Consider the following 22,773-nt stretch of genomic DNA (forward strand, 5'->3'; position numbering starts at 1 on the left):
AACTAAATAAAAATCCTGTAAATAAGGGAATACGTTATAAATACAACAGTCAACGTCAGTTTTAATAACCACGCAGTTTGCACACAATAACAGTACGGTGTATATATAAGCCAAATTTACACAATGCAGTAACTCTACTATGTATGAAAACTCTAATAATTATACAAAAGCTGTATACACAATTATATGCAAAACTATGTACAAGAATTATGAGACTTATCATTTGTATTAATGTTAATTGGGCTTTGCTTTGCATTTGAATCTGTGAGCTTTTCCATTTTAAGAGTTAATAGTAATTACTACTTTTAATATCATTACTGTATTGAAGATGAATTTTTTTTTTTCCCCCGATTTCTTTTGGCGTCCCCTGGAGGCCACAGCACCTTTAGCATCTGCCTATCTGGCCCCATGGGCCAGCCGGCTCCGGGTACGGTACTTAAATCATGCTTTGTCATTGGATTTAGAGTACTTTGCGCCCAGTTTGAGAAACAAACTAACTTGTCTGGATGAATTAATTGCAAAATTCACAACAAAAAAAAAGCCACATGCGAAGAGGCAAGACCCTATCATTAGAACATGTGACACCCCTGAGACCTCTGCTCCTATTCTGGATGCATTTAAATTTTGCCTTGCTATGTGTCGGACCTGATGAGGATATCAGATTTAATCTTCATCATGTAAATGTTGTAATAAAAAGCATGGCTACAATAATTACAACATCCAAAATATTCTGTAATTAGAAATGTAAATCGTCACTTACCATTCAGTCAAGCATCTTTAGGTTTTGTGTGCGGGACCAGAAATGCATTGCTTCCAATCATTTTTGCCAGATGAAGAAAATATCGGTTTTATAACAATATTCAGCCTTAGCCCAGGTGGCAGGCAACATCTAAGGGCCAGGAGGAATAGTACAATGTTGATTTAGTGTGTGTTTAGTGGTGCATCTGTGCAGCTGCAGGGCTGACTTGTGTTTGCAGTTGTTTGATAGCAGCATCCCTCAGTGAGTGAAGGCTGCACCTGAGCAGCAAGACACCTCTGCCCCCTCCAAGCTGCCCTCACATCTGCTGGCCTGCGGGCTTTAAATGTGCTGATCTATTTGGAATCATGCCAGAGTACCTCGAGGCCTTGTGCAAACAAAGACGAAACAAAATCCCTCGTTTATCACAGTAAATATGTTCCAGACCCAACCGTGATTTCCGCAAAGTAGGATTTCATAGTTAGAGCATAGGAAACCTGACCTTCTAAATGTGGCTTTTAACATTATTAGCGCCCTATACGTGGAATAACACCCCTATAATCACCCTTATACTCGCATTACCCAATGGTGTAGACATAATATGAAATATGACATAATATGGACTTACACATTTTAGCATTGGGAGAGGTCCTTGTTCTTTGTTTACTTCCAGCTTCGTACTTCCTGCAGCCTGCTGCCTTTAATGTGCTGATCTATTTGGAATCATGCCAGAGTGCCTCAAAGCCTTGTGCAAACAAAAGACAAAAAAAACTTTTTTTTTTAAATTGTAGATAAGCTTCATTCTTTTTAATGATTGCCCAGATTTGACTTTCTAAAATATTTTCAGCCTTTTATTATGCAGTTCGTCGTTCACTACCTTCATACTGATTTTCCCCCTTGCTGCAGCACTTCACTTCTTCCTTTTCCTTTTTAACATGCTATTGTCTCCCATCCATTCTATCATGCACTCCCTGCTAAATCTCTTCATTCCTTTCCGCCGCTCTCCCTTCATTTCTCCCCGGTCTCAGCTGAGTGCCTCTGTCGCTATGTTGGCAGTGGGAGGCTTGTGTGCTTTAGCAGCCTGTCCCTCCTCACAGCAGCCTCTTCTATTATTAAATGTAATAGGACCTTTCCTTTTACAGCCGAGCGATGTTAGAAGTATGGAAGATTTCTCTGCAACAAGACGATTTGCACTGAAAGGAAACATTTACATTGGTGTTTAGTTGCAGTATTAAGTATCCTAAAATCTTAACATCTTTGTTAAAAGTGCATAGGGCTTGCAAGCAAAGCAACGCACGTCAGGCTTGGTTTGATTGTCAATTTGGTTTCATTTGGGGGAAATGAGCATCATGGTGAGGGGCCTCTAGTCAACAACTAATTGGCCTTGCCAGTGTCCTGGAGCATGACAGTTTGTAACCACTGTTGTGCAATTATTAATCAGATGTTGTCAGATGATGACAGCAACTGCAGTATAATTAGGGATAAAAATCTCCCTATCCACAAATTGATCAATGTATTTAGTCTCTGGGGATACATTCAATCATGTCTTACCTTTTGTGTGAACATCCACCTTGTTTGTTTTCTGCCCCACTTGTGCCACAGTCACCTTGGCGAGAGTACGTAATCGCGCAAGTCCATTAGATCAGCAGCTTTAAATGTCCCAACAATAAGACCAGACTACAGGCTGGTAAAAAAGCTTTGTTGTCATAGATAGACATAGCAGTTTTATCAGAACTAGACAACATGGCTTCATAAAAAGAGTACGGAAAGCTTTGTTGATGGAAAGAACGTCGAGATCGGCTTTCTTTAACAATTTCTTTTGCGTTTTCACTAATGTAATTGAAAATCTATCCTTTAAGACTAAGACTGGGGTCATAGATTGTGTGATTCTAAATTAGATGGTGCCTGAAGTGCATTGGTTTGTTGAGACCGAGGGTCACATTCCGGGCTAGCTTTTTAGCTTTAGTGATTCAAATACATGTCCCTGAACAGGATAAGCAATACAGTGCTGTAAAAAAGTGTTTGGCCCCTTCCTGATTTCACATTTGCGTGTTTGTCTCACTTAAATGTTTCAGATCATCAAACAAATGTAAATATTAGTCAATGACAACACAGGGAGAAAAAACTACATTCAAACCTCCATTGCCCTGTGTGAAAAAGTGATTGTTTGTGATGTTATGATGGGGTGTTACACGTGTTGGTATCGGTTGATGTCAGAATCGGAGTTAGACAATATCGGCATATCGTTTTTCCTCAAAAAAGCCAATATGGGACATCCCTAGTTTTGACCATTTGCCTGCACACAAACTGCACTGAAAGGCTGTAAACATACAGTACAGTACCTACAGGATTATGTACAGCTAATCCCTGGACGGATTTGGAATTAAAGGGATTTTTTTTAAGTGTTGAATGTGTATCCTCTGGCTGGAAATGACACAAGAAAGTGGCAAAAGACTGTAAAAAAATTGTTCAAGAGCTGTTGATTTCAAAATGCACTATTTTCATAGTTTAAAGATGTATCATATCTGTGATTTTACTGGACAATTATGAGGAAACAAAATATTTTTGCATCATCAATAATAGTCAAAGAACTGTTTTTGGCAGATTTTATTATCCACTAGGCTATGTCATATGTTAAGAAAGCTTGAGGATCCTAAGAACTTCACCAGGCCTTTTTGCACACATGCAATGGCAGATTTCCCATGGATTATTTATATGCTGGTTTATGCGAGGCCAGTAGGCCGCTCCGGAGGCACTGCGCTCATTTATTGCCAAACATGCACTATGATCATGTGGGCATAGGCCTGCAATTCTCTGCACTCTCGTCCCCTTGTGATCTAGTTTGACATCTACTGTGTTATTAACCCTCTATTAAATGCAACCCTGTTCTTGCTACACAGTATGAGAGATGCACACTTCTGCTATAATGAATGCAGTCAATAGGCCAATCTTCAGAATATATACTGCTCAAAAAAACAAGAGGAACACTTCAAAAACACATCAGATCTAAATTGGGGGGAAAATGATCTTGAATATCTTTCCTGACAATAATTGGGTGATGTATTAGTAACAAAATGATGCCACATAATTTGCTAGAAATGAAAATGATCACCCTATAAAGGGGGGAAATCAAAGACACCCCAAAAATGAAAGTGAAAAAATGAACTCAAAATGATTCTCAGTAGTTTGTGTGGCCCCCACGTGCTTGTACGCATGCCTGACAACGTCGGGGCATGCTCCTAATGAGACTACGGATGGTGTGCTGGGGGATCTCCTCTTCAGAGATCTCAGTTAAGTTACAGGGGGGACAATCACTTTTTCACACAAGGCCATGTAGGTTTGGATGTTTTTTGCGCCCTGATAAAAACTTTCATTTAAAAACTGCATTTTGTGTTCAGTTGTGTCGTCATTGACTAATATTTAAATTTGTTTGATGATCTGAAACATTTTAGTGTGACAAACATGCAAAAAAATAAATCAGGAAGGGGGCAAACACTTTCACACCAAAATAAATATACCAAATAATATACACTTAAGACCTCATGGTGGTATTCATAATTTCCCTCCCTTAAATGATTGCGCGTTCTACTTCTCCTGGGAGGAGGACGTCAGCACACTGCTGTGAACAGATTATTAGAGGCAAAGTGTAGCTTCTCTTTGATGGTTTTTCAATGCGTCACCCTCATCCCTGCCGTCTTATCTGTGCGCCTTCTATATTAATTCCATCTTTTTCTTTCTCATGTTGTGCCTTTGTACCGTCATTCATTCAGTATTTTCTTTGCCAACAAGGCTGTTACGGCCCACATACACGCTCTTTGATGTAACACTTATTATCATGCAGGTTCGTGTCTCATCACCAGGCTTCTAGCTCCAACACTGCAAACCTTATATAAGAACAATGGATTTGATGTACAATGATCAATCATGTGGCTATAATGCACACTTACATAAAGCATTTGCAGGGTAAAGGGTACATTAGGCATGCGGCTGTAGAACTGAAAATGCAATGTAGGAAAGCAGTGCAGATGTCTCTGTCCTGGCTGCTTGGTACAATCCTGCTTGTTGGCATCATTAATAAAAGAATGACGTACTGTGCAAATGTCTGAGGAAACCATTACTTACTACACTTTAATGACTGAATGTCACTTAGTGTAATGCAGACCTCCACCAAGGCTGAGTTTTTAGAAAAAATGGGGAAAAAGTTAAGTATTTTGTGTGTTTTTGCATCTGTTAGTTTGCACGCTACTTCCTGGTTGATAGAGGGTGATAAACAAACAAGGGGTGCCATTATGACTCTGGTTCTTTTGATGACACAATGACTCAAACAGTAATAATACATTCCTGCATCAGCCCCTTAAGCCAGATCCTCACAAAGACTTAAAGGGATAGTTCAGATGTTTTGACAAGACGTTGTGCAGACGCAGTGTAGTGCATCAACGCTGACTTATCACCCACTTTGTCCCGTGAGCAGCGTTCTGGTCGGATTTTGGTGATGAGGAACGGAGTTCCGGTTAGTTGCTGGGGCCACTTAAGTAAAGATGTTGGCTTCTGAAAACAATACACGTTCAAAACAGTAAAACATTTGCATCTCAAAATTGCCTGCCGAAAAAAATCAGACCTAACAATCGTGATTTTTTTCTAGGGTTTTTTGCGATGCAAACTTATTACTCTTTGGAAAGCTTATTGTTTTAAGAAGCCAAACTCTTTACTTAAGTGGCCCCACCAACTAACCGCAACTATGTTCCTCATCACCGAAATCCGACCAGAACGCTGCAAGCAATTAAATCGCCCCGTACTGTTCTTCAAAAAGAAATGCACAAGGAACGAAGATACAAATACTGTAGTTCAGAAAATAAGTTTGCTTCACTTTCATATGCAGTTGGTATTCATTAAATTCGTAAAGATATACTGTAGGTATATTAAAACCTATAGCAGAATGTAGAGCTGGGTTTTAAGTTAAAGAATTTTATGAAATAACTGCAATGTTGCAGTACAAACAGTTGGATGCTGTGATATATTTGTTGAAGATGATATATAAAGTTTATATATCTATATTATTTATTTAAAAATAAAATTGTAAAATAACATTGGTTACCACATAAATTCCCAGATACAGTGTCTCTATTGTATCTGTTCAAACATGAAAGGTACCCATCCCTAATGATATCCAAATGTATCTTTTTTAGCTGGTGTCAAAGTCTTTCTTTCCTTTCTGTCAGGTATGGTGGGTTTTCTTTAAACCCAAAACATTGTCATCAAAGGAATATTACATTTGACACTTTTTTGGGTCATCAGCCAATAAAACACATTTTTACCTAAACTGTAAAATGATGCTAGAATAAGGAGCAACATTTGCAATTCATTCCTTTATCCAGAACTAATCACGTACCTCCATCAGGCAGTGAATATTCATGAATGTGTAATAGAATAAGGTTGTACTCGATTAGGAATTAACTGAAACGATGAACACTGTCCGCTGTTCCTCGCTGTAGTAACTTGTTCTCTGCGTCACTGAACTGTGTGACAGACAGAATGAATGCAGCGGAACAATCTGGAGGATGAGAATGATTCCAGCAGGGGACTCCTCTCTGCCAGCAGTTTTGATAAAAACCCTTCCATCCTAAGAACATCTCTCAGACATGCAGTCGTGAGCACAGATGTTTCGCTCCTTTAATCCTGGAACATATCCGGGTGGTGGAGCAGTGGCAGGGACGTCTCTCCAGTTCGGCCATGATGGCAGACTTAGTGGACCAGAGCACAATGTCTGGTTGGAGAGAAGTTGTCGAGATCAATGCTTAATGCGTATACCACTACAGTCCGTCTCACTCATCAACGCTTGTCACACATGATTTTTGTGTTACATTGCGTCAGGTTCTATTAGTTTCTTTAAGCTTCTATGTGGCGTGGCTGTATTTGTTTAATTTTGTAAACAAACAAAACAAGCAGTTTATTGTTCATGAGATTGGTCTGCAGGCAATGCAGGCAGACAGTTCCTTCTAGAGGCTTTCAAACAGATTAAAAAACACACAATGTTAAGCAGTTAACACATAATTAATAAGGAATAATGCTGGAAGGAATAGCATGGCTTTGTTGCAGCAGCTTGATAATACACTACAGTATGAAGTTCTATTACTGTATCCAGAGGAGGGAGCTATTTCCCAGCATGCTAATAATACTGGGGACAGATGTGCATTGATTTCTCTTCCTCTTTTGTAACTTAATTAGGCAGCCTAAATATTAGAAACAGCCTTCAGTATGATAATAGTGCAATTCGACACCACTCTAAACGATAGTATAATAAACATATTGTTAAGTTAATATGAAGCAGCTTATTGATTAGTTGGCACTTAATGTAAGTGTACAAGTTATTGTATGATTATTACCCTGTCTAAATAAATGAAAAATATTCCTGGAATCCAATCCTTTGATATGCTGAATTCATCAATATTTCATTTGAGCACAGTGAATATCAGTGACACTCCTCTTGCATGAGCAGGCGGCAAAGGGATAACAGTTTTTCCCCCTTCTCCTTTTGGTATTCTTTTCATCAACCATCAAAGGTGAGTATTATTGTGCATCAAAATGTCTCTGCTATCTATTGATCGCCTGGCATGAAGGCAAAGTCCGGCTTGGTTCTATCATGAGGTTGCTGGGGGCACGGGGAGAGATCATGTGGCCCTGATGATCCATTATTACTGAAAAAGATCTTTCTTTGCAGTACAGAGTAATAGGAAGCATGTGCTGCTATGCTCATGCTGCAGACTGCATCCTTGCACTCATCTCATAGTCAGTGCCTTAAATAATGAATTACCTGCCCTTTGAAATATATGATTTTGATTGCATATGGGGCAGTCATACTCAAACATCTTTCAGTGTGTTGAAACCAAACTTACCGTGACAATCTCGAGGTTTGCTTTCAGTCCTCAACAGAGTAGAACATGCAGTGGGCGTGTTTCATTCGTCTATTTTCGCGTGTTCGCCGTCATATCGCAGCTCTCTACTGAGAGAGCTGTGAAAGGCGATAGTGTCCGCGGCAGTGTGTTTGTGGCGGGTCTTGGCGGGCCTGAGGGCCGTGTGACCCCATTGGGAAGGGGACGATTCAGTGGGCTCGCCCCACTCGGTCATAAAACCCTCTCTTCAACTATGTTATTTTCAGAAGTCCACCATAGGAGTCTAAATACTGAGTCCTCTAGCAGAGGATGTGAAAGTGGGGGGGTCATTTCTACAGGAAGCAGCACTGAATTACCTTGCAGTCATATTCAATGTCCCTTCAAGTCGCTTCAAGTAATAAACATCCTCTGTGTGTATTAGCATACTCTAAAAAAGACACTACACTGACTTGAAGGAAAACTGAACTTTTGGGGGGGGATTTTGCCATTAACCACAATCCTTATGTGAGACATAAACACGTCATTCTCTTTTCTGTGCGTTCTAAATATTGAAAAAAATGCTAGCATGAGGCAGCTAATAATGCATGTACTGGGGATGCATCTATTCCACCTATAAATTCCTCTATTAAAAATCCTCCAACAACATTTTATCTTTTTATATAGACCATGTAGTAACAGGCACATTCATTCTAACATATAATACTGTAGTTTACCGTATTTTGGTCATTTTCAGCATTACCGAAACGTCTTTCTTGGGTGCATTGATTGCAAAGAATGCTACTTCTGTCAACAACAGCTGCATAGAGAGCGCATTCGCTACCACTAATCATAGTAGACCTTGTGAGAGCTGATGCCGACTACTTTTTACTCTTACCCCTTCAGGCAGAGAATAACGTTGCTGGGTGCTAGGCAGATCCAGCTATAGTGAAACACTAAGCCATTCTCGTAGCATTATCGTGTAGCACTAAATGCTGGAAAAATGGACAAAATAAGAATATACAGTAACAAAACAGTCACTTACAATGTCCCGCTGTCACCGATGGGATGGCTGTGTCTTTCAGCACAAGACTTGTGCTCCCTGTTGAGCTGGTAATGTCTGCATAGTCCGCAGGTAAAAACGCTGAGAGCAAACGAGCATCTAGCTGAGTCTTCCTAGCAATGTTGCCAGGTCTAAGCGGAGCGCCACTATCCACTGCTTCAGTCTGTTCGTATGTTTGGTTGGTTGCATGTGGAATCTCAAAGTTGACCAATTTTTCAGCTTATTGCCACAACCTTCTACTATATACTGTACATGCGAGGCATGATTTATAACCTAGCATTACCGTAACTTTTCCAAAGTCACAGGCGATGCAGCAGCAACAGCTCCAGTAGCTAACGTTACCTCTCGGTAGTGGCCTGAGACGCTGTGAGCGCCACTACTACGCCACAGGTCACATTATGTAAATGGAACAATGTCGGCATTTCATGTATGTGTTTTAGAGGGCTTTATAGACAAAATAGGTGAATCCCGATACGTGCATTGTTAGCTGCCTCATGCTAGCTGTTTTCTTTCTTTGGAAAGGGGAAAGACGTGTGTTCATGTCTCACATCAGGATTGTGGCTGATGGGAAAAAGTTTTTCTTTTAACAAAAAAAAAACTCAACACAGTTCACATTCAATATTTTGAAATAATGACAACAATCAACAAACCTACTCAACTTCGCTCAACAATAATGTAAACTAGGGGTATTCGATCCGATATTGATATTGGATATTGGTCCGATATTATCAAAAAATGAGTATCCGATTATATCGACCTGCATTTAAAATCTCCCATGTTTGCACTCCAATACAAACAGCCCATTCCAGACTCCGCTTCAGCGCTACTATCCAGCAGTAGCACTTCTATTCAGCGTGCAAAGTCCATGTGATCACAACAACAGAGTGCGCTAGGGAGTTTATCAAGGAACAGTAGTGACGTTGGCCGTGTGGCAATATTTTTTGTTTAAGTCCAAAAAAGAAGTTGCAGCTGAGTGCAAAACTTGACATGCGCAAATTTCCCATGGCAGCACAGAACCTGGGAAGTTTAATACAACCAACCTCATTGTGCATTTCAAGCAGCATCACCAAAAAGGACATGAAGATATTCGCAACACCTCGACTCCCTCAACCATCCACCGTTGTTCGAAACATTTGGAAAGCGGATGTGAAACGGATTGCAAAAGCTTATTGGCTATAACAGAAAACAGCCAGCCACTGTCGGAGGTGGATAATAGCGTAAACTTTATTCCTTTTACTGACTCGAGTTTTTATGAGTCACTCACTGATTCACTTGAGTCGTGTGTCACAGTGCGCATGCGCAAAAAAACAAACTCCCAAAAACTGACTCAATGCCAATGGTCTACATCACCCGAGAAACTCTCAGATGTGCCACAAGTCCACCTACCCGACTCACTGAACCTGTGAGCCCGCGTCAGGTTCACGATTCGGTTTAATTGAATTACGGCAATCACGCAAATTAACGCTGCCCACTTTGGAGATATAATTATTGACGGGGTCAGTGAATGAGTTAACAGAGACCAATAACCATGAGTCCCGGTTCAGTAAAAACTTGGGAGTTTTGAATGACTCGGTCAATACTCGACCATCTCTAGTGAGTCATGTCAGGTTTAAACAAGCACCTCGAGCCACGCTACATCATGCCTATTGTCGATAAAACTATCCACCAGAGAAATCAAGAAGTAAATGGGTCAGTTTTTCTCATCCTTACTGTTGCTGACTATTGTTCTCTGTTTAACTAATATCACTTGATCAAGCCTTTTCTACATTCCATGGTACAAAACAAGTAATAAAAGTATGCATGATACGTGTTAATATCGGATCTGTATCAATATTGGCCAATATTCAAGGCTGTATTGTATGGGAAGTGATAAAATTGTATCGGGACACCTCTAGTATAAATGCAACACTTTTGTTTTTGCGCCCATTTTTCATGAGCTGAACTCAGATTGAAGAATTTTAAACACAAAAGGCCTAGCTAACTCTAAAATATTGTTCACAAATCTGTCTAAATCTGCATCAGTGAGCATTCGGAATTCATATTTCATCCACCTCACGTGTGTAACCACCATTTGCCTCATCGTATACGCCGATCCCGAGCATCCCAATTACAATTACAATTCAACGAACACGTGCATGCTTCTCCAGCACGCAACTATATCAACTTTGCATTCAATTGTATGACATTGCTTCAACTTTATGTTTTAGTAGGGCTGTCAAAGTTGAAATTTCCTTTAATGGCACTAGTTTTGTTGACGCGCAATTAACGTGCGCACATCCTGTTTGACCCTCGGCCCACTCTGTCGTTTGAGGAAATGCAGCGGTGTGGCAGCTGATGTGGAGCCACAAGAGGGAACAAATATTGAGCAGAAATGGACAAAGAAAAGGATATTTTGAATAGTAAGTTTAGCTTCAAAGCCCTGGCAGATTGCGCTCTCGACAAGACCAAAGTTGCATCTGCTGTCGCTGTGAGTTGAGTTGTCACGGAGTGCGCCGACTCTTAAATACCAGACAGAAAAGACAAGGTACTGGGGCACTATAGATATTTTTTATTGTCATTTATACAGTGGTACCTTGGCATACGAGTGTCCTTACTAACGTGAGCCATCTCTTGGCTGATTTTTTTGCTTTGAAGTGTGAGTTAAAATTTGGGCTGCTAGTTACCGGCAGACATAGCCGAGGACAACTATTAGGTGGCCTGTGTCAATGTGACAAAGGCTGAAGTGAGCAGGCGCACACACAATGCTAAATGAGATGGCCGAAAAGGCTTGCGAGGGAATTTATTATTTATTAGCTGTCAAGTTCTTTTGGACTTTAGCCAGGCTGCACTTGAAAAGAAGATCGTAGAGGACGCTTTATCAACTCAACTCCAGTCGACTTTCTTGAGTTTTATTTCACACTTCAACTATTTACAGGAGCTTGTCAGGTTAGGTAGATACCTTGAATCAACGAGGAATAGAAAAGTGTGTGTAAAAGAGTGTTTGTGCGTCTGCTTGGGTGTGAAGTATAAGCTATTGCCTGACTGCACTACAGTATATAGATGCAGTCCTAGTCAGATATTTGAGTGATGGACAGTTTACTTTACCAATGTGTACTTTGTCTTTCTTTTTATACATTGAGGTCCATTTTGTGTTGAGCTGTTTTAAAAAAATAAAAACAACAGAATGTTTAATAAACAAAAAAATGCATAAAGTAAACATATTATCCAGTCTCATGTTGATAGGTGGTACACTTATGGATAAAAACTTCTATCTGTGATTAATTGTGATTAATTGTGAGTTAACTATGGATAAAATGCAATTAATGGTGGTTAAATATTTTAATCAATTGATAGCCCTAGTTTTAAGTAATTCGTTCAGAAAATCTAATATAAAATGATGTACAAGATTAAGTTAGCGTAACTACCAACATTATTATACTGTATCTGTATGACTTGAAAAAGTCATGTTTCCAACATAATAGTTTCATCTAAATCAATATATTCAAATTTTTATCTTGAAACAATGTATCTAATTACGTGACGATAATAGATGCTCTAGTTGGATCACAAAGTAGCACATTTTCCCAGCTTGAAATAATGACATGGTGCACGGCTTCAGCTGCCATTAGAAGAAAATGTGAGATAAGGCCTCATTTATTTCCACTTACTTCAAAGCACAATTGCTCTTTGAATCCTCGCACCCTTATATTTGGACGGCACCCCTTCCTCTGCAAACTCTCCAAATATCCCCGTCTATGTGCACTCCTTGTTCAGTCAAGTATCTGGAAAATATTTTGACAGTATACAGCGGCAACAGGCGGTGTGTTCACTGCCATACAGTATAAATATTGAGGGAGAATGAGCTCCTTCCTTAAGAGGCTGTTGGCATGCGCCTCACTGCTACAGCCTTTTAACCAGTTCAGTTCCTGGTTTGTGGACACTGGCCAGTAACAACAAAACACGTAATTCAACATCTTGAGCCATAATGAATGTAAGGAAATCAGGATTCTCAAATAGATTGCCATCAGTAATTGCTGAATAAGGGATTTTAGCTGAATGGAATGTAAGCTTCTGAGATATGATAATGTTATTTATCCCTGAGTTCAACAAACTTTTTTTCTTTCATTTTACATGAAAAAAGTACAGAGTCAGAAAATAACTGGCATACAACTGACAAAAATATGCCCACTGCCACTGACAGTGGAGTGGTTCACTCTGGTAATATTCATGCAGCTAGTGTGAGATTTGCTCCCGCTCAATGACTGCATGAATGTGATAATGAATGGTCTGTCTGTATGTCAGCGATTGACAGGCTGTAGTCCACCTTTCAGTGTTCATTGATAATATAGTGCCTCATTTGGCTTATATCTGTGCAGCCGATGTGGCTTGATTTCTGTGAAATTAAAATTGCATATTTAAAAGTGAACAGCACCAGAACAGAAATATTATTATGTTGCACTGAAACTGGCGAGGGGCACATATCGAACAGGAAGTGAATAAAGTAAAATCCAGCGGGTTTTTTTTTTTGACAGCAGCAGCACCAGCTGGATAGCAGCAAGTCAAATGCAAGATATTTTTATGCGATGCTGAATGAATGAATGAATGAATTTGACTGCCAAAATGGAGGATTACATACATGAACTCAACAGGTGTTCAGACTTTTACAGTACAAAAAAATATCTGAATTTTTGCTGGAGAAGGAAAGGCTGCATGTACTTAATATACAGATAAAAGGTAGGAACACAAAAGTTTTTCAGTGAATAAAATATTTTTTTAAATGGAACTAAGATGTATGGTTATGGTTTAATTTATTTCAAACATGCTTACAGTTTACATTGAATTCTTCATGTTACAATTCACAATTCCACATGTCTGAGAAGGAGTAGGAAGAAGCAGAGTTTATTCTATCCTACCCCCTCTCCATATTACATCGATTGCCAATACATTTGTTCACTTCCTATGTTCAACATACAATAATGGAAACAATTATTAGACCACCTTTGCTTCTTCAGTTTCTTGTTCATTTTAATGCCTGATACCACTAAAGCTACTTTTGTTTGGACAAATATGACAATGACAAGAAAAATCGAGTGTAAGGTAGGTTAATGTCGATGGATGTCTCATCCATGTCACATTACTGCTGCCTAGTGGCCAAAATGCTACATATCACTTGCATTTCAGTATGTTTTGACTAATAATAAACCATAGTCTACCACGAAACAGCGATCATTAAATAATTAATACATTTCTGAAAAAAACGCAACATAGTGAGGGAGCCATAATCAAACCGTGATATTAGAGGGTCGACTGTATATGTTTTTTCTTGTAAGATGATGAATTTCTTCTAGTGGAATGATGACTTTCTCTTACATTTTCTCAATATTGTAATATTTTGGCATGTGGCTCCAGTACTCTTTTGTAGTACGGAGCAAAGTAACTTTCAAGTAAATTGGACTTAACAGCTGTAGGGGGAGTCTAGAAGGAGGACACAAAAACAAACAAAGTTAATACTTTCTGCTTTAACCAGTGAAGCTTACAGTGACAGAGGTAATACGATGCCCCATTAATCCTTCTTTTGAGTGCATACCAGAAGTGATGGGTTCACAAAAGAAAGAAAGAAGGCAGTAGATGCATGAAAAGATTAGAAAGTTGCTCAGCAGGCGTGAAGCTGACAACCCGACCAGAGCTCTGTGATTAGAGCGTTTGCGTAGAGTGATGAATTGTTTGTTTGGTGTCTGCAGCTCGTTTGACCAGCATCTTTTGGTGAGCTGCACAAGTGGACCAACAAGTCTAACACTAGCAACAAGTGCGTTTGGCCCAGAGATGTATATTAAAAATTGGGATTGAGCTATGAAAAAGAGGAGGTGGCCTGTACGTATGCTTCTGGATCACTAGGAGCCTGGCATGGTCAGCACACACCACTGTCACCCCTATACCCCCCTCATCCTCTTTCCCTCTGCCTGTTTGCAGAGAAGGCGTGTAAGCAAGGAAGAGGCAGGGCACGTTAGCCCTTGCTGGGGGAGTGGACACACACACATGCTCAGTCAGCATTTGTGACACAAGTGCTGGCTCCATTGAGCTCTGAGTGGACTCAGTCACTGTTGTGTGTCAGCAGGTATGCCACAGAGAAAAAGGAGTTTTACTTTTGGAGCCTATGGAGGGTAAGAGTTGCAATTCATATCATATTCATACGCTTTATAAAATCACAGAATGTCTTTATAGCACGTGTGACAGAGTGTGTTTGTATATCTTGCTCTGTGTCCCTGTTGATGACTTTGCACATTCTCTTGTACGTGTGTGTGGGTGCATTTGTGCACCAGGGTGCCATCATGTGTATTATTGTAGCTTTGCCCCAATGATGGTTGTGTTCATGCCTTCTCTAATGCAGCAAATAAGTGTTGAAAAAGCTTGTGCCGAAGTAAAGAAGGCTGCATTGTGCCCAGTAATGATCAGGCATCATGTTTAGAGACACGGCTTGACTTCTAAGGGTTTTGTATTAGTTCAGTTAATTATATTTTGCTTTGGATCTGCTTGTAATGCTAACCTAAACAAACTGTGACACAAGCTCCATTCAAGAACTGCACACCATCACTGCTACTGGGCACTCATGTTTTCACTTGTGGGGCCCAATTTCAGTCGAATGCTCTTCAGGTAAATGGGTGCGCCAGCGAATCTGTATATGGATATCTTTAGATTTTCAATTATGTCTTCCCACAAATGCCTCCATAACAAATTTGGAGCTTGCTTTTAATAGCGATGGTATATGCTAAATGGCAGCAAACATGTACACAAATTAAATGTTGACTTGCTGGTGTGGTGGTTAGCACATCTGTGTCACAGCCAAGTAATTCTGGTTTAAAATGTCTTGTACCTCTACTGCACTGCAGTAGGTTCACTGGAGGATTGTCCATAAGCGTGGATTTGAGTGTGAATCAGCGGTGAGGTTCATGGTTGGTGAGACACTGACTTAATGTTAATATAGGTCAATCACTGTTAGGATAACAAGACAAAAGAAGAAAATAAGTCACATTTGTTGGAGACTTTGTTTTCAAATACTACTTAGTCCCATTTCACTATGTATTTACTTTTTTAAACTGCAAAACATTTGTGGTCTTACCTTTTATTTGTGCATGCACCCTATCCTTCTCAAGAAAAAGGTCTGATATTTTGTTGTAAAAGTATGATGACCTTCTGTTGAGCTTGGATATATAATCCTCCATGTTGGCAGTCAAATTCATTCATTCATTCAGCAGAAGATAAACATATGTTTAATGCATTTGACTTGTGCTGCCGTCAAACAAAAAACTGCTGGCTTTTTCTCTCAATGGGAGAACGGCAGCGACAAGCACCTTCCAGCTGACACATGTCCCCGCCCTTTCACGGTGATGTGAAGTACTGCAGCGCTTGCGCGTATGACATTTCGCTGTATTTTACTGTCCAAATAGCAAGAATCTTGATGTCTTTACATTAAAGACGTTACATTGACTGTAGAAAGTCATGGTGTATAATGAATGTTTTTGCAGCATTATATTATTGCCGACATGCTGACAAGCAGAAACTAGCATATGCACCATGATCCAGACACTTGCGGATGCCTCGTCTTAGGTTTTTGGCTGTTATTTTATCAGGAAATGTGCAAATGCAAAACTTTTAATGATTGGAATCATACAGAAGATACATTTGTCATACAGTTCAATGACAGATATTTAGATTTATTCCATGTTATCATTTTTGCTTTTTTAATTCGTCATCATGACAGGCTCTGCCTCACCTGCCTCGCCTGACCGCATGTCATTGGTGTGCGCAACTGTGATCATTTACATCACTGCTCTGAGATGTTGACTACAGTAATGGATTTAAATTTGTTTTCATGCGATGCAATGGCCTGCCGTGTCTGATCATATGCCTGGGTGTCACGTGAGCTAAACTAAATGAGTGTACAGTGTATTCTCTGTTCGCTGTCCTCTCATGAACTCTTTATGGTGAAATAAATAGATCGACGAGCCCTGTCTTAAAAGAACTCAATGCACTCACTGTGGCCTTGGGGGAAACACCGTCAGGCGACACGAACAACGTGATGCGTGGTGTCACAGCGAGACAGTCCTTCTCTTTTTCAAAAATGTACAATCAATAGATGATTGCGTACAGTGTGTTTGGAATGCCCTGATTTGTCATTTCTTTGATGGACAAGATTACAATATTACACAATGTAAACTCCGTCAACCACACAGAGTAAGAGGAGTAGTAAAACTTGCTTCACATGCGAAAAGCACAATCTTTGTATCTGCGGTTTGAAAGCAAAGGCTGGCAGGCTGCTGCCACTGTCAGAGATGTGATGCTCTCATGCCTGACGCTGATTGTACTGAAAATGGAACCCCGGATGAGTTTGGGGAGCAACACAGAGAGGGCCTCTTTTGTTTGACAAAAGCAAATGTTTGCATGACAAAAGATGATTAGACTGCAAGGCAGGGCTACTTGAGAACAGGAGGCCATTCAAGTGCATTACCAAGGGTAGAGGCAAAACAAACAGGAGATGTAGAGCGACTAGATGGCTCTTCATTGCCTACTCAGGCAGTTCACCGTGCATATTTGCTTTGTCTGAATGACCACCCATTTGCCCTTAGAGAGACGCTGGACGAGATTTTGTCCACATTTGATTTTTCTTATTCGTACTACTTAATTAATATATATTTGATGATACACTAGTCTTTTATTTTGTGACCAGTGTGGACGTAATGAGATGAAATATCATCTGCCAGATTTAAAGTTTGAGAAAGAACTCTGGGAGCGGGAAGGGAATTGCAAAGTTGCAGCTCTCTGACAATAAAATGTTACTTAAAGGCTCCATGTGGATGAGGAACCACAAGTGTTGGTCAGGTGGTCAGGTATGATGCCAGCTAGTCCAATACATTGTATAATGTGTGTGAATAGGAATGAGCATGTCAATATATTGTCCTCGTCCTGACCATCACATTTGACATCTACCGCATGAATGGCCACATAATGAGGTTGATGTTATCTGTTTGCTGTGTTCTATCTGCTGATGGGTGACTGTTTCACCAGTGTTTTTGTGTGTGCATTAGAGCGAGTTCACTACTGTACTAGAACTTGTAGTGGAGCCAAATGAGAACATTCAGCTATTTTACACCCACGTCTCTGTGAAAAGGCTCATTCAGTCTCCTCTGGGCCGAGACACGGTTTCATTTCAGGTTTGTTTTCATTCTGTGTGTTGACAGTATCTAGTTTCCTTTCTCATGCACTTTCAGTCACAACTCACAGCATCATATTTCTGTATTTTTCATTTTAATTTCACTTTGTCACATCTAAAAAAAACCCTGCAGAGTCCCCATTTTTCTTCTTTGAATATAAAAGCAAACGTCTTAATTTTTCAGTGTTGCTTTCAGTCATGGGTGTACTTAGGCACATTTTATTTACATTTGTCACCGTTGTCTTTTAATTATGAGAAGAAAAGCCAGTTGATTTTCTAAATTGATCTGCCAGCATGTAACACACGCATTGCTGATACTACAAGTCCCAGAATGGACTGCAATACTGGTGTTTTCACAAATCTAGCTGTCACCTGCTAAATCAAGCTTATGCAGCCTGTCGGAATCAAGTTTAAATGGTTATTTTATGACACAATATTGTCATTGACAATGCTGATTTGAAACACACATTACAAAGTTTATTTGTTTTTTTAAATTGTGTCTATATATACATATATATACCTCATAAGAGCTAGTTTGCCAAAACAAGGTACTAGGAAGTACAGTGGTCTTGCAATGCCAAAAGTGTTCCATTGTAAAAGTTGAAACTGGTGTTTTTGTTCTCAGCAATATAATCTACATTACAACTGTAAGAGTCAGTATCAAGTAAGTATAATGATGACTACTGAGGGTGTGCGTTAGGTTTTGTTCACTAAAAGGTCCAACCTAAAACAGGCCTATGCAATCTGCAGTTATTCATTCAAAATTATAAAACGCACACGATACAATCAATCATCTAATTAAAAATGTGTGTTGGTTGGAAGTGACATTTCCACTGGCAAAAGGATGGAATATATCATTTTTCAAGGCGCTTATTCCACTATTCATTTAAAGCAAATGTTGTTGTTTAAACTGAATTTACAAAAAGTATTTCATGATTAAGGATTGTTTATGAATGTACTTACTCAAGGCGCTGTATGCTTAATGTTATGACTAAAGTTCACATATGAGAATGGCCCCTGCTTCGGATCCAAAATGAAATGGTTTTGCTCATCACGCAAAAAATAAATAAATAATAAATTGCAGCATCATCACACGCATCCTGCACTTTTCATACTAATATATAATTCGTTTTTTGTGGAAAATTTTTCCCTCATTTTTTCTACACTGTCTTGGTATTTGTACAATATTGCATGTAACAAACTAGCACGTTTGCCCTGTACTGTATTGGTCCACAAAGTCAAGTGCCCGAACACAGCGTTGCTAACTGCTAAATAACCCGCCATGGGGCCAAAGAAAGTTTTGGGTGCCAGAACTTCAATAAAGAAAGTCCATCCATCCATCCATCCATCCATCCATCCATCCATCCATCCATCCATCCATCCATTTTCTATGCCGCTTCTCCTCATTAGGGTCGCGGGGGTATGCTGGAGCCTATCCCAGCTGACTTCGGTTAGAAACGCTGTTAAATTTGATCTTGCCAGGATGTATGGGAAGTCCGCATCAACAATAAGTTTCATACATTCATCATTAAACATTTTTTCACATATAATGGCCTGGATGAATGACAATATTCACAGGTAATTTTTGCACATTGTTTTCTGCGTGTAAAACCATAATTATTCTTTATAAAATGTAGTTTTTGTTACTATTGTTGGGTCTCTAGATGAATTGGATTTACGTTATTTTCTGTGGAAAGAATTGTCTCGCTTTTTGTATGTTTCGTCTTTTGCTGTACCTTTTGGAACGACTCAGTAACGAAAACCAAGGGACCACAGGATTTGAGCCTGTTAGAATACGAGGCAGATTCTTGTCCATGTATCTATTGTGATCATAACATCCAATCAATGTCCTAAAAGAAGTCTGACTTCTTTACGTTCTCATGGTTTTTGTCTTACCACAGAGAAATATGACACACTGTAGTGAGTCAGTAAGCCTCAAGCCTCAAGCCTTTTTAAAAGGATATGTTTGTCGGATTACATTTTGAGCGCTTCTTAAATTTCACATATACAATCTTCCTGCAATACCAAGCCAGTGCAGTTGATTGCAAGCTGAACAACAAACTTGTTTGCTTTAAGCTGGATTTACTCCGCGGGCGCCTTGCCTTGTGACCTACTTGCAAGAAGTCATGTTGCTGACTTGATAACATGACGCCAATGTCAAATTTATGAAGTCAAGGAAATTTTCAAAAGTCAAACAAAAAGATGATAAATTGAGAGTTGCACTTGGTTGATAATTCAATAGTAGTTTTGTTACTTACTGGTGTCTGCTTCCATGGAAACTGGTTCATGTTTGATAACTAGATGACAAAGATTGAATGAAAAGCAAAGTTTCTTCTCACATCCTGTGTCTGACCATGAACAAACAGGTTCATCGAGTTTGTGTACTTTTGCGTGCTAAAAGCAGGCAACGAACGCTGTTTTGACCCTACACTTTTCAATGCACAAATATGAGTCATGAGCCACAAATGCATCAGCCCTAACACATTGCCATAGCCTACTTTTGTCCAACATGACATCAGAACAGACTTGTCATTGTTTCCCTAAATAGGCTGATGCTTTTTTTTGCATTATACAGCTTTTCCACATCTTATTCTTATTTGCATGTTCAGGTTAAACAGACTGTATGCAGCGAGTTCTCCAACTGCCGAGAGGGTGCCAACAATTGATCGTACGCAAGAATTGTATCCCGCCTCTTCCAGCTTTGAGTGTGCTGCTTTTGTGTGAGTGCTTTGTGTGTGTGTACGTGCCACGGACATGTACGTGAATACCAACAGTGGTGAGCGACTGCCATGAATGCCAATCATTTTATTCGGGCTGAACAAAACTGTAGAACGATCTTTATGCAGTTTAATTTGTCGTTGTGAAAAATATTGAAATTCTTTGTAGAATCTGTCCATTTAAACCAGGGGTGTCCAAACCTTGTCCAAAAAATCAAAGATGTGGGGGCCACTTTTACCTTTTTTAAACCATGTGCTGAGAATTTTTTTTTATATTAAAGAAAAAAACAGCTTGCATCTCAGCTTTGTGTTATCGGCGACAGCGCATTATTAGTACGAACTTTTTCCTTTTACATTCCACTTTTTTGTTATTTTTTTACTTTTTTTAATGCAAATATTTAAACTATGTTCTTGTACCTTTTTGTCTTGTAATATTATGTCTTTATTCTCATAATATTCTGACTTTATTATTGGAATAGTAGAAGACTTACCCAATCAAATTTTTTTAAAATTGCAACTTATTCTTTATTTTGTTTGTTTCTCACATTAACATGACTTAAAAAAAATACATATTTTAGTCTTTCATATTTCAACTTTATTTTATTTTTTCTTGTAACATTATGACTTTATTCTCCTAATATTTTGTTCTTATTCTCCAAATTACTGCCCTTTTTTCCCATTTTTGCTGGTGTTAAAAAAAATTGTTTCGTATATTGTATTGTATTAGAATGTGCTGAAGGCCAATGAAAAACAGTCGCAGGCCATAAATGGCCCCAGGGCTGCAGTAGGGACACACCTGATTCAAACCACTATTGGTAACATATGCTGCCTGGCGGTTATGTTCTTATATTTTTTTGTTTGAAAAGAGCGAGTTGCATACAGTCCCTTTAACTTCTTCAACTTTGTGGTCACCCCAAAAAGAAACAAGTTGACCATAAAGGATGCTGATGTCAAAGGTGAAAATATTTCCTGTATCGGTTTTGCTGTTTGGCCCATGAAGTAATCTGGGAACACCCTGTCCGATTCGATTTCCAAAAATCCCAAGCAACTCAAGCATAATAAGATTTAGAACATGTTATTTTTAGTGATGCGGGACTTAGTGACACCCTCCTCGTGCTCTGAGTATTTTGGCAATGAAGCAAACATGAAGTTATGTGCATGTGTTTGTGTGTGTTAATCTGTTGGATTTAAGGTGGAGTGTTATACAATATCCACACATGTCACACAGACGGCTGGCATTGAATATGTGATCCACTGCATTCAAATGAATCAGGTCGCAACCTACATAACACAACACAACACAAAACACAACACATTTACTTATTTGAGACTCAGCAAGAAACCCTGGGCATGTTTCCTCTAAATGACACAATTTTCCTAGAATAAGGAAGCTTTCGGCTTTCATTTGTCTTTTGAGCATCAGTCCCAACAAAAGAAGAAGTGGAATACGTCATACTTTTGGACCTTTGGACATAGATGTATTAGGGAATTTCTTACCGAAGCTACTTGCCTTGTTTGGGGTTTATTTTCACTCATTCTAGTGTGATTTTATGTCATGCAAACTTATCCTATCTGAAGAAATATAACTGGGTATGAACTGTGGTGCTTCTACTGTGGGACACCAACTTCCCAAGGGTGGAAAGCACATTTGCATTTCAGTAGTCAGCAGCAAAATGAACAAGAACAATGTTAATTAAATTTTGCCATCCATCCATAAATCTTCTTCCTCTTATCCAAGGTCGGGTCACGGGGGCAGCAGCCTAAGCAGGGAAGCCCAGACTTCCCTCTCCCCAGCTCCTCTCGGCAGATGCCGAGGTGTTCCCAGGCTAGTTGAGAGACATAGTCTCTCCAACGTGTCCTTGGTCTTCCCCGAGGGCTCCTACCGGCCCTGAACACCTCCCCGGAGAGGCATCTTGGAGGCATCCTGACCAGATACCAAGCCACCTGATTTGGTCGCTCTCAGTGTGGAGGAGCAGCTGTTCCACTCTCTTCTCCCGGATGACAGTGTTTCTCACCTTATCTCTAAGGGAGAACCCAGCAATCCCGTACCTTTCGGTCACTAGTCAAAGCTCATGAGCAACACTGCAGATGCTGCACCAATCCAGTTGTTCCATCCTTCCCTCATTCGTGAACAAGACCCCGAGGTACTTAAACTCCTCCACTTGGGGCAGGATCTCATCCCCGTCTAAGAGATGGCCTTCAAC

The 22,773-nt window shown here is 39.7% G+C and overlaps 1 protein-coding gene across 8 annotated transcripts in view; it reads left to right on the forward strand.

Annotated features, from left to right (window-relative positions):
* The window catches only part of rap1gapa (RAP1 GTPase activating protein a), an 80,220-nt gene that overhangs the window by 465 nt on the left and 56,982 nt on the right, over positions 1-22,773 (forward strand). Inside the window, exon 1 of one of the 8 annotated variants that reach the window (XM_054772354.1) lies at positions 14,663-14,805. The exons of 6 other annotated variants lie outside the window; for them this stretch is intronic. In XM_054772354.1, coding sequence (XP_054628329.1) covers positions 14,762-14,805 — 44 coding nt within the window. In that variant the 5' untranslated portion in view covers positions 14,663-14,761. Of the gene's footprint in view, positions 1-14,662; positions 14,806-22,773 lie in introns of those variants that run through there. One more of the 8 variants, XM_054772364.1, reaches the window with a different exon arrangement.

The sequence above is a fragment of the Dunckerocampus dactyliophorus genome, chromosome 1 (genome assembly GCF_027744805.1).
Source record: "Dunckerocampus dactyliophorus isolate RoL2022-P2 chromosome 1, RoL_Ddac_1.1, whole genome shotgun sequence".
Lineage (NCBI taxonomy): Eukaryota > Metazoa > Chordata > Actinopteri > Syngnathiformes > Syngnathidae > Dunckerocampus > Dunckerocampus dactyliophorus.